The 12,824-nt window shown below is 40.8% G+C and overlaps 1 protein-coding gene across 1 annotated transcript; it reads right to left on the reverse strand.

Annotated features, from left to right (window-relative positions):
• Positions 1 to 2,088: 2,088 nt before the first annotated feature.
• LOC102713072 (probable sulfate transporter 3.3) lies at positions 2,089 to 8,270 on the reverse strand. The gene is made up of 13 exons (XM_006652865.3): positions 7,859 to 8,270; positions 7,437 to 7,485; positions 7,096 to 7,303; positions 6,829 to 7,000; positions 6,629 to 6,694; positions 4,214 to 4,327; positions 4,000 to 4,116; positions 3,554 to 3,680; positions 3,184 to 3,470; positions 2,901 to 3,091; positions 2,732 to 2,811; positions 2,519 to 2,595; positions 2,089 to 2,404 (listed from the first exon to the last, which is right to left on the reverse strand). Exons 1-13 carry the CDS (start codon positions 8,192 to 8,194, stop codon positions 2,255 to 2,257), a joined length of 1,974 nt encoding a protein of 657 aa, XP_006652928.3. The 5' UTR covers positions 8,195 to 8,270; the 3' UTR covers positions 2,089 to 2,254.
• Between the last annotated feature and the right edge of the window lie 4,554 nt (positions 8,271 to 12,824).

Below are 12,824 nucleotides of genomic sequence, written 5' to 3' on the forward strand. Positions count from 1 at the left end.
AGCCAAACAGGCATGGCCGGCCCATCCCTCCTCTACAGAACTGGACTGCTAGTCATCCTAGCGTTAGGCACTAGACAAGCCGCTTCGATATCCGAATCGATTCGACTGTTGTCTGCTGACCACGTCAGCAGCCTGTCTGTATTTTCGAGGATCACCGGAGAACCCTCCTTCTCTTTCTCCCTCTCAAACTCCTTCCGATTAGTTCTCTCTGGAACCTTCCTTCTTTGCTTCCCCTCTACTGGTACTACTGAAGAAAGAAAACTCATGGGCGCGTTTGTCTCCTCTACGCGGCTGCTAATGCTAGACTTAGTAGCTAGAGCCTCCTCGATTTTTTGTCCCCGATGGTGAGAGCTTGCGAAGTTCTAGCTTTTGGCAATGGCCCTTTCCATGGTTTGCAGGTCCAGGATCTCTGTTCAAGCATCTCGGGGGTTCCACCCAACTCTGCGCCTCTTAGAAGGGATTTTCGCCGAGTATTTTTTCGAAGTTGTTCACCTGGTTTCACAATTTCATCCACTGCGCTGCCCCTTCCTAAAACCTTCCGAACGAAACTATCTTCGGAACCCCGTCCCTCTCCGCCCTCCCCTTCTACTTTTAGCTCACCCAACACTGATTCATCCTCCGAGCTCTCTTCCTCACCAAGAGCCCAAAATCTCGAACCAAACGGATTGAGTCCCTTCTTTTGGCTAGCAGATTCCAGGGAACTATCGACCAAAGACAAATTACACCCAAAATCCCCTAGCTTACCTGTCAATGGCTCCTCTGAAGGTTTTGAACCACTGAATCTCCCGGCGGCTGCCACTTCACTACCTGAGCAAAGCAGCCCCCGGGAACCAGTGTCAGCCTCCGGCCTCCTCCTCCTCTCATCTTGCCTGCAGCAGAATAGGCGTGAGCCACGCTCTCCACTGGCCATCGTCGCCGTCCGCTTTGTTCATCTCCCGCCGCCGCCGTCCGCCCCCAGCTGTCGACCGTCGCCGGCCGCCGGGCTGACACGGCGCCGTCCCCCGACCCTCAGTCTTTCCAAGGATTAAAGAACTTGATTTAACCTTAAAGTTAGTGTCTCAGCATTAGGAAGATTATTAGGAAGTCACTAAAGATGAATAGAAGAGCAGAGTGGAAAGTTGATAAGTCCATGAAAACTTATGTTGTTTGCGACTGTATATATAGCAAGTTCCAATGGTATTAATGGACCCGATCGTTTTAGGGTTTATCAGCTCACAGATTGAAGCCGATGAGATAAGCAGCCACGATGAGAGAAGATCTGTTCGGTGCTTGGCGAAATCAGCAGATGCGTTTCGATGCATCTTGTGGATTCAGGTCTATTTAATCTCTCTTTTTTTACTAATGTCAGATTGTCAGGTCTATGTAAACGTAGCCTTACTTATTGTGGATTTTTTTTTACTAAGGCCAACGACAAGGTGTCAGCCTTAGGCCCAGCCCGAATACTCCCCGTGGCCCATATGTTTGGCAGCTCACATCCTGGCCCATTAAAATCCCAACCCACTGTTGCAGAACAGAGGCCTTGTTCTCCCGAACAGAGGCATGCAGAAAAAAAATAATTAACTTTTTGTTATTTTTACGAGAGAGTCGTAAATAATACGTCTCTGCTTCTACCCACACTGCCACGTGGCCTATCACTGATTTTTTTTTTCTCTTCCAAAAAAATTCAGACATCGTTGCTGACATTCGGATGTTTAGTCATGTCATGGATGATGTTGAATCTGCTGTTTCTTTAATTGCAATTATTGGATTCATTTATATTTTTCTCAGAATTGATATACTCTCTTCAGTTTTTTTATGTTTGACACAAATAATTTTTTTACTTATATTTAACCGTTTGTATTATTTAAAAAATATGTAATTTTAATTTACTTTATTGTGATTTTTTTCTTTAGATAAAATTTAAGTATGACTTATAATTTTATATATTTGTAAAAGGAAAGTTGAAACAAACAAGCAGTCAAACAAACGATTAAAATTCAATTGGGTCAAACATTCAAAATTGGAGGAGTATATTCCATATTGGTGACTTGCTGTCCTCACGTAGACAAATACTGATGGCTATGCACGATATACGTACTCGGTAATTCGACTGTCAAATTTGCATAACTTTGTTCTGAAGACCTCTGAAATACAAACATAACTGGAAATACTTTGCTGGAGGCACTTCCATTTCTGAGAACAGGATGGGAAATCTTGCATTGCAAACTTAGCCATGCGGTTAGAATAATAGAAATGACAAGCTCAGAAATCAAATCTAAGGCGTTGTCATCTTGGAATATGCGGAAAGGGAAGCTACTGCTTCCCCAGTGGTTAAATACAGGCTATCCGATTTGAAATGGCCATGAGCATCGTTCACGCGTTGTATTTTCTCCATAACCTCTCCAGTTGGATTCACAAGTATGAGCTGCAAAAATAAATAATAAATAAATAAATAAGAGGGTTTACTATGCTGCAAAACTATGTTTATGTCTTGGGAAACTGAAATATGAAATTTTTCATAAATCATTGTACTTTATACCTCTAGGCCACGTTTCTCTGTTGACTTTTTTAAATCGATGAGGAATGATATGCCACTTGTATCAATTGCAGGGACAGCTGAGAAGGACAAGTTAATGTGTTAGGGAGAATGCTATTTACAAAGTATAATGGTTTGAAACTCTGGTATGGCATGATCTCTTGTTTTTAAGGAACATACTAGAAAATAAAGTGAATGGAAGTTTCTTCAACAAACCTGACAGATCCAAAACTACAAAATGGAGATCAGTTTGTTTATTTCCTGCAGAACTTTCTTCCTCTATCCATCTTTTCATCCTGCAAACAAAAACATTGCAGATATATTTATCCACTTTTCAAAACTTTGATTTGTAATATTTAGTCTTTGTCGTAGAAGTTTCATTTACCTTTCATTTAGGTAATTGGTGTTTGCAAAGTTTATAGGAGCCTCAACCGTCAGGATTAAGAACCCAGGAACTCTTTGAGCATCCTTGTACTGATGGATGTTCCGGTAAATATCTGTTCCCTTAATGTTCCCTTGAATCATCATCTTTGGCCTTGTGATTTGCAACAGTACCCTAAAAATTGATATGCCAACCTGAAATTTTTTTTGACAATTTTAATCAGTAAGCAACTAAAATTGCCAACTTACTCTATGGAATAATTAGTACTGTCAATTTTGTTGGTTACCGCTATTGCAAGGCCCTCTTGGACTGAGATGAAGATAACACCAGCAAATGCACATACACACACAAGGAAATCCATCTTGTCCATCTTCCAGATGTGGTATACAGCAGGGAGATCAATTAGGCCAATGACAGCAGCAATTATGATTGCTCCAAGAACAACATTTGGCGTGTACACAAACAGTGGCATGAGGAACAACAGTGTGACCATGACAGTTAGTGCCATGATCACATTTGACATTGCAGTCTTGCAACCAGCATTGTGGTTCACAGCAGAACGAGAGAATGCTCCTGATGAAAATTAAATGAGAGAGGCCGTCATTTTTTATATCCTGGTGATGATACTAGGATTAAGAATTGATTCGGAGATGTACCTGTAGTTACATAGCAGGACGTACATGAGCCCACAATGTTCATCAATCCTATGGCCATCATCTCTTTGTTGCCATCTACCTGGTAGTCCTTGAGTGAAGCAAATGTTCTACCAACTGCCACTCCTTCCTGGTAAAGAGTTTAAGTGTTATCTGAACGAGCATTTTTCTCATTCTTAAGAAGTATCAGGAGGTATCACTGTTTTTTATGGAAAATTTGGTACTTTCAAGTGAACATACAGTGTCAACTTCAGATAATTCCAGTGACAAGGTCAGTGGATACATTGATTTGACAAGGCCATTGTTTTCTATCTGAATACTACTGATAATACGACATAATTCTGAACATACAGTGTCAACTTCAGATAGCATCAGTGGATACATTGATTTGTCCTTAGACATGGTGTAACATATTGCACGATTAAAATGGTAAAATTTGAGAGACATACCGTTAGTGAGATAATTCCAGTGACAAGGCCAGTCTTCACGGTGAGGCCCAAATATGCAGGATCAAAGAGTAGTTTATCCCATGAAGGGCGATTCAGGCCACATTTGAGCTGTCCAATCTGCAGCGAAAAAGATATAGGCAATTTTTTTATTATATGTTGCAACTAAGAAAATAGTACTGTACTAGTAAATTAACAGTTGTTTCAGATTTCTTACTATGCTGATGCCATGCTTCTGAGCTTTGAATAGGAAAACAAGCAGAGTAGAGATGATGACACATGCCAAGGGAGCACAAGCTGAAACCCAGAAAAGCTTTGGCCATTTCATGCTCTGCATACACAGAAGGTAAAATTTGTTCAGGAGTTAAAATCAACAACTGCAAAAAAAAAAGGGTCGTTTATTTTCAGTTTCTGAAATAAACTTTTCACTGACACTAACAAACACTATCATTTTCAGAGTATCCAACCCTACAACTAGTAGCTATGAGCTGTGTACGTGCACGGCTAACTCCACCATTGCATTATCAACATATTTTCATTAGGAAATAGGACAATTATTATCCTGAAAAGTGAAAACATTCGACTAAACTCGATGGCCAGGTAAATGTGTAGCAGATTGCATAATACATAACTACAGAACATATTCGGTGGGAGACTTGTTGGATTCTGTAAAAAAAAAAATCCTTCTATGCTACCTGCAAGATCTGTTCTTGAAGGGTCAAAACTCAAAACCAAAGTGGCCTCGAGAGGCCCAGTCCTCTGTAGCTAGAGTAGATCAGTGGCTGCATTATTTCGTCTTGGGCTGCTCCATTCGTAGCCTCCAGTCAGTCTCGCCGGTTAATTTGTTGGTTACAGGCTTGCAGTCATTCAGTCAAAGGTGCATGTTCAGTTTATTACCTGGGCAAGGAATAAGTATGCCAAGTGCTGGCCACCACCTAATGCTCGCTATGATCAATGCACTAACTAGCACTCTATCAGTAGTGCTCTATCAGCATGGTATCCAAGGTTCAGTATGCACTAACAGAACACATAAAACTGTTCTTTCAGAAAGAAAAGAACAGAACAAACGAACCATCTGAAAGGAGAAGTCAGAACAGCTGATACAATGCTACATTTCGCTTGACCAAATACTTTAAGTCCAGTAATGTAAATTTTGGTATCTCTTGATACCTTAGGTATTAGGAGTACTAAATTTTATATTAAAATTTTAATACATCTTCGTACGTACTCAAGTACTATAAAATTATTTATTTTCTAATGACTTTTGACTTTAACCAGTTATTTTTACTGCAACAAGCTGCTGGTAGCTTGAACTCTCTAGGAAAAAAAAAAGACTAGCTAGACATGGACCCATATATGCATGCTGCAACAACATGCAGAGATCGATCGATTTCCGTGACCAAATTGATCAAGAAAGGCACGCACATCCTTCCAAGGGATCTATCGTCGGGCATATATACGCATCGATCATTTCATGCCTGACTTCATGCTGCTGCATGATTATCGATGGCGACATGAAATACTCGCCGACCGGTGCCAACATATGCATATCCTGCGTACTACAGACGAAGCGAATCGCAAGAGGTCTAAGAGAAACGCCAAAAACGCCGCTAATATGGCTGCTGCTGCTTTTATCAGCACCACACATGCGTGTCATCAGTAGCTAGCTGAACTTTTTTTCGAACGAAAAAAATATGTTTTTTTAATAAAAACCAGTAATATATCTGTGCACGGTAACAGATCTATATGACAAGAGATTTGTTTCGGTCTAACAAAAAATACCTTAAGATACCGGTACCTCGCGGTACCAAATCATTTTTATCGTTAGATCTAACAGTGCACATCCTACTCAGCTAGATCCAATGATGGAAAACGAACGGTATCTCGAAGTACTTTTTATTAGACCGGAACAAATCTCATATGACAAGAGTATTTTTTTTCATCCTTAAGAAGATACCATGAGGTACCATAATTTTCTATGTAAAATTTGGTACCTTCTGATATTTAAGATACCAAATTTTACATAGAAAATAGTGATATCTCTTTGTACCTTCTTAAAAATGATAAAATTACTCATATAACAAATACTCCCTAATAAATAAGATGGGTGTTTGGATTAAGCATCCATTTTTTTCCCTAACCGATCGCATTTTTCCTTGATCTTTTGGATGCAGAGGAGCGTGCGTTGGGCGTGAAGGGGGCCAGGATGGACGACTCTGGCTATAATTTAGTCGAGAGAAATTTAGCTTCTTATTTATTTATTTATTTTAGATAATATAATATATTTTATTTTTTCAGTGACAAAGATTGACATTTACTGTCTCTGTTTTAAAACGCAAGTATTTATAGGTTGAGACAAAATATTATATTGTTCCTTAGTAAATGAGAAATGGAAATGGAGGAAGGATATGTCAAGATAAAATAGAAAAAAGATTCAACATGAAATGATTACTAAGGTCTCTTGAAGAATAGTAACGCAGATATTTATATTCTGGTACAATATTAAAATTTTAGAAATATTTATATTTTGGGTTACTTATTTATGAAACGGAGAATAGCATGACGTACACATCAGTCAACGATAGGGAAGAAATCGGTCAAAACGTGAAACGGTTGCAGTAGTAATACGTACCACATGCCTCGCCGTGAGGAGGAGCACCAGGAAGCACACGGCCATCAGGATCGTCTGCCACGACCACTGCACACAAGGTGATCGATCATCGGCCGGTCAGTTAATTAACTCGCCGCCGCTGCTCCGGCGGCGGCGGCGCACGTGTACGTACGCGCGCACGCGTGCATGCATGGATAGATCGATGCGTAAGCTATAGTTACCTCCTTGGTGTGGTGGATGACGGAGGCCATGACCGGGACGAGCCCCATCTCGGTGGTGAAGTGGACGATGCCCAGCAGCGCCTTGAGCTGCTGCAGCGACACGATGATCGCCGCCCCGGCCATGAACCCCACCAGCGTCGCCTTCGACAGGAAATCGATGATGAAACCCAGCCTGCATCCATCCAATCCATGTCTAGCTATCAGCATCTATCCGTCAATGACGCCATCGCCGCCGGCCGCTCGCCGGCGACTACGAAACCGCCGTACCTGAGGATGCCGAGGGAGGCCTGGACGAGGCCGGCGAAGAAGGTGGAGGTGAAGGCGAGCTGGAGGAAGAGGAGCGGCTCGGCGGCGGGGCTCACCGCCTGCCGCAGCATGGACCCCATTATCAGCGACGCGATCGACACCGGCCCCACCGCCAGGTCCCGCGAGCTCCCCAGCACCGCGTACACCATCGGCGGCACGAAGCTCGAATCTGCAAGTGCTAATTAATTACTACTTGCTTGCCAATTTTGTCACTAATCAAAAGATGATGAGATGCATGCATGCATGCATTCATTCATTCATGGAAGAACAGATTAAGGTGCGTCGTCGTCGTCAACACGTACACAGGCCGATGATCGGAGGCAGGCTTGCCAGCTTCGCGTAGCTAATGCCCTGCACCACAAGTTAACCCCGATAAGGCGATCGATCGATAGCCATGAATGTATGCTGGTTAAAAGAAAAAATCATGCTGTGCATGCAAGGCAGTAATTAAAGATCACAGCTGGTGTTTGATTAATTAGCAAATGATCCTGCAAGCTTCCAAAAACACACGAGGTGAGGGAAGAAGAAAACAAAACCAAATTAAGTACACCCAAACATAAGCATCAGCAGCATCATCATCAGCAGCAGCAGCCAGCAGCAGCAGCAAGCTTAGCTGTTTTGTTGAACATGCAGCTTGCACAGAGGAAAAAAAGGGGGGGGAAACCGATCGATCAAGAACGGCGTCGTCGTCGCGACGCGGATGGCGTGGCGAGGCGTGACGTGCCTGAGGGATGGCGAGGCTGGCGATGGTGAGGCCGGCGACGAGGTCGGACTTGAAGAGGGAGAAGGAGTAGCTGGGGACCCAGTCGAGGATCGGGAAGAGGTACTGCACCGCCATGAGCCACTTCACCCGCAGCGGCTGCCCCTTGAACCCCCTGAACGGGTCGTCGGGGAAGAAGGTCTCCTTCACCCTCGCCTTCATCTTGCTCGCCGTGCTCTGCGCCGGCGGCGGAGACACCTTGTGCTGCACCGCCATCGCCGCGATCTCCGTCACCGCCACCTCCCCTCCGCTCTCGTTGCCGCTGCCATTGTAACCATAAGCTCCACGCATCCCCACCATGTGAGATCAAAAGATTGTTGCTAGCTAGCTACCTAGCTAGGTTACCAACAACTTGCAAGAGCCAAGAGCTAGGCTAATTCAGCCACAGCGAGTGCAGGGTGTTGGGTGTGCGCTAGCTATATAAGAGGAGGGGTGGCAGCTAGTGAGCCTGTGAGGAAGAAGGAAGAAAAGTGGAAGGCAACTTGAGAAAGAAAGTTTTTTTAACGTACTTGACAAGTATATTGAGATACCAAAAAATTAAGTAAAAATTCTAATACTGAGAAGTATATTGAGATACCAAAAAAATTAGTGTAAAAATTATAGTACTTAAGATACTTTGTATCTAAAGATATTATTTTTTTCACCGAAAAATATGATACATCAAGTTATTTTTTTTAAGAATCATAAAAAACCTCGAGAAAGAAAGTGAGAGAAGAAGAAGAAGAGAATCAAAGGTGGTGACACAATGGGGAGGAGGAGGTAGGGTAGGGCGTGGGTGTTCAATAATGAGGCAAAGTCACACAAAATAAACTGGCCATTTTCCTGATGGATGGGATCATTAGATTTGATGCCACCATCCCTGTGACAGATCAAGAAGCATTTCACCACTTCTTCAGTTGGACATGTATCACAATTTATTCCATGACCTCGTGTACATGTTCCTACAGATGGATCCAATTAGTAATAGCACTAATGTCTATCCATCCATCTGTTTATCTATCTATAATATCTAGAAGATAGCCGGAAAGGAATGCACAATGCTTACTATGAAACCTGAAAATTACAATATTAATCTGAGAAAAAATAATAAAATCCATGTACTTTAATCGTGATAGGATCAAATTATAATGTTATGGGTTTTTTTACCGTCCTTAAAAAGTAACTCGAGATACTAAAAATTTTAGTATAAAATTTTAGTAATTTAAGTTACATTACTAAATTTATATTGAAAAAAATTATTTCTTGAGTTAATTTTTCAAGGATGATAAAAAAAGCTCTACTGGTATATATAATAGTTACATATTAAATCCAATTATACTTTTAGATATATTGTATATAAAATATAATTGCATATATGGAAATAGGATATTTTGCATATATCACATCCAATTTAATTAGCGTGTGCAGATATTTTTCGTGGGGAAATCCCCCTAGCTTTTATTTATAGGAGTATGAATTTCTCATATGCCATAGAAATGCTGCCTTGTCGCTTATTTGTAGTTGATATCTTTGTAACACGTGTGCCACTTTGAAATTATCCATGGCAAGTAAAAAGATTAGTCCATATGTTTTTACATATATGATGCATGATGTTTGATCATTCATCATATTTAAAATTTAACACAAATATGCAAAAATATAGTTACGCTTAAAATACCTACTAATGATAAAACAAAACAAGTAATAATAAAATAAATTGTACTTAGGCAGTTTTAAAATAGAATGAATAGCCAAATGTTATGTATAAATGTTAACATTGTCATGCATTTAAAAACAATGGTAGTACCTCCTTTGCATTGTATTGTCAAGTCAAGGGTGCATTGAAGTGATATAATGCCTATTTAAATAAAAGGGGAAAAATTGCATCATCCAGCAGCCTAACCTGTAGTCTCCTATACACAAAAGGGACCTGTTTGGCTTGCATCCCAGCTATGATAATTAAGTAGGCAACAATGCCATTAATTGGGAAATTTTCTCACTTGGCATGCATACACATACGTATGTTGTATAGAGGTGTGTGCCAGAAGTCAAACTGTATGTGCGAAAGAAAGCATAGAGGCAACCATGCAGGAATGGTACATTGGTACATGTTATAGAATATGCCTGATAAACTTGATATCAGAGTTAAATTGAAATTAACTAGGATTGAATCATCTTTGTGAAAAAGAAAAACACGGGAAAGGTGAATGTGTTTTTGTCTTTGGAAAAAAAAAAGAAAAAAGGAAAGAGAGAGAGTTGAAACAAGGACTAGAAATGTGATTATCTTTCTTGTAGTTGGAACTCATTGGTTGTGTGCTGTGTGCATAAGGGCATATGCCGAAAATATAAACCATTTCCATTATTTAAGAAATTTCTTTAAAAATGAAACTATTTTTCTAACCAAAAAGGATGTGATTATCTCGAGGAAGAGAGACCAAGACAAAAGCACTGACGCAGGTATGAGCCAAGAAAAGCTATAAAGTGGTCTTAGCATTTAGCATTTGCATCGCATTGTCAAACTTGGTGCGACTGGGGTCGTCGAACATGAGTGGCGACGTCAGAAAAAATAAAGCTGAAGATGGAGCCTTGCAACCACAGCAAGTTCCTACCCGGGATCACGTATATGACAAGTTCCAATCAAGCATAGTCATCTCTGTCTTTCTAGTAACTTGTATTAAGCTCACAGATAAAATGCAGACCAGAAAAACAGAACTGCATGCTGATTTCAGTGGCTAAAGATTTTTTTTGGCGAATTGATGAAGACTATACATTGGCACTTGCACTGAAATAGGATTACTTCCATTGTTTCTTTCTTTCTGATTGTGTTGTTTCTGTCATCCTGTGCAAGTATCTGCAAGTTCAGTTACCTGTTTTTCGCTGCACTGAGACAGGAGGTAAGGTTTTCTTGGTCATGTTTGCCCAATTAAGAAAACGATCACAGCCCTCCATGAAAAGCAACCAGCGATCGCAGGTAGTTGGGCCCATGGCCATGGGTTGATTCAGGTGCTTGTCTAGTCTAGTCTGTGACCAAAAGAAACCAATCCAAAATTTTGTGTCACCGAAATCGGTTAGGCCAAACTTGTTCCATAAGTTTGGCCAATGTTGGTTCAGACTTCTTCAGAGTTCAGATAAGAAGCAGAGCCAGAAAAGAGTCTCTGTATGACAGTATGAGCCATTTCAGTTCTCTTCAAGGAAAATTGAAAACTTTACAAATCCAAACCGATATGAATACGTGGCTGCAGATAAATTCAGTGCAAGTTACAAACAAGATACGCAGGTAAAGCAGAAGCATCCTTTAAACAGGAAAACGCTATGCAGAAGCAGATCGAAGGGGTTAAAAAAGGAGCCCTTTTTTTCTCATAGAAGATAAACAGATGCAAAGTAACACTGGCAACGAGCTCAATTTTCACAAGAGATTTCTACAGAAAGATAAAAAAGAAACGCATTTCTGCTTCAGAATCCAAGACGTTTTTGCCTGCCATTGGTGCAGATCACTGTATCCTGTGGACCTGGATTGCGGTGTCATCCTGTCCAAGTATCCAGCATGGATGGATTCGAACAAGGAGAAAAGCGGAAGCACAAGAATATACATCCATGGCGACCTTTATGCAAAGCGGGGGCAACACAGATGTGTGTGCGTGGGCTCCCCGGAATATTCTCCTTTCGTGGGTGGGGCGGTCGCCTCCGGACATGACCGCCGGAGCAGTGGCTGCCTGCCTCCGATCCACTCATCGGATCTTTGATCCTAACAGCACGGCAAAAATATGAGATAAACTTGAGAGATCATGCTGCTTCATCTCATCTCATCTATCCCAGGGAGAGAGACGTCGAGGTGTTCTTTATTTGCAGAAGACGTTCAGCTTTGGAGATGCATGGCCGTCGAGGAGCAGTCAGTCGATGGCAGGAGCAGGATGAACAGATTCGGTCTGGCTCAAATAATTGCAGGGTTCCGTGTTAATGCATTTCGTTTTCGGAGCTTGAAGTCTGGTTAAAAGACATATCCCCGTTCTGAAGAGTTTTTGAGAATAGCTTGAGTGCAATACTGGTAGTATTTTATTATCAGTATTATCATTGATATAATCAGTATTGTCGCTGATATAAGAATATTGACGGTTGGTTTAAAGTTCTATTGTCAGTTGTTGTTGTGGTAGTATAAATGGATCTGATCCATTAAATTAGAAAAAAAATAAACGGTCTAGATTAGTTCTACTACTAATAAAGAGCATTAGAACATCTATTCTGATAACCACAACTTTTAATAGAACCTTCAGGTATTAAAAGCTTTCGGAATAACACCTAGATTATAAGAAATTGTAGCTGTAAAAAGATATATTAATATTCAGAATCTAAAAAAATTAGCTTTTTCAGATTGTTGCTAGCCGTTTCTAAGAAAAAATTTAAACTCGTCCAAGGGCCTTAAAGATGTATCTTTGTTCTTTCTCTGCTTTGGGTTGTGAGGGTGTAATGGAGACGTGTTGCATTGATAGCTCTCTGAATTTTATATATACGTCGCTGTTATTGGCATAAAGTGGGCAACTAAGTATAGTCAACTAGTTACTGAACTTGTGATAGATCACATAATCCATCTCAGTCAGTGTTTGGAATAATCATTCGCAAAACATTCGGTGAAGATAGTGCGGGGACTCTACTGATATGAAGAGATCGGCAGAGAGCTCCTGCCCTTTTCGTTAAAGATAAAAAGAAAGATTGTGCACTAATTCCACTTAGTGAGCTACTTGTTTGAGCTTTTTTCTGGATGCAACTTACAAGCTAAACACACAAGATTTTTATACTTCCATTATCAATGGTTTTAAAGCTGAAGTTGAGTAACGACCGTGACAAAAAAAAACCTTAAATTTGTTATAAAATTAGCGTTCTAAGCGTATGTTTGTTGGCTTATCAGCCACTATCAAAACCTCGATTTAAATAATTAATTTTAGAATGAATTTGA

Source organism: Oryza brachyantha, chromosome 4 (genome assembly GCF_000231095.2).
Source record: "Oryza brachyantha chromosome 4, ObraRS2, whole genome shotgun sequence".
NCBI classification, from domain to species: Eukaryota; Viridiplantae; Streptophyta; class Magnoliopsida; order Poales; family Poaceae; genus Oryza; species Oryza brachyantha.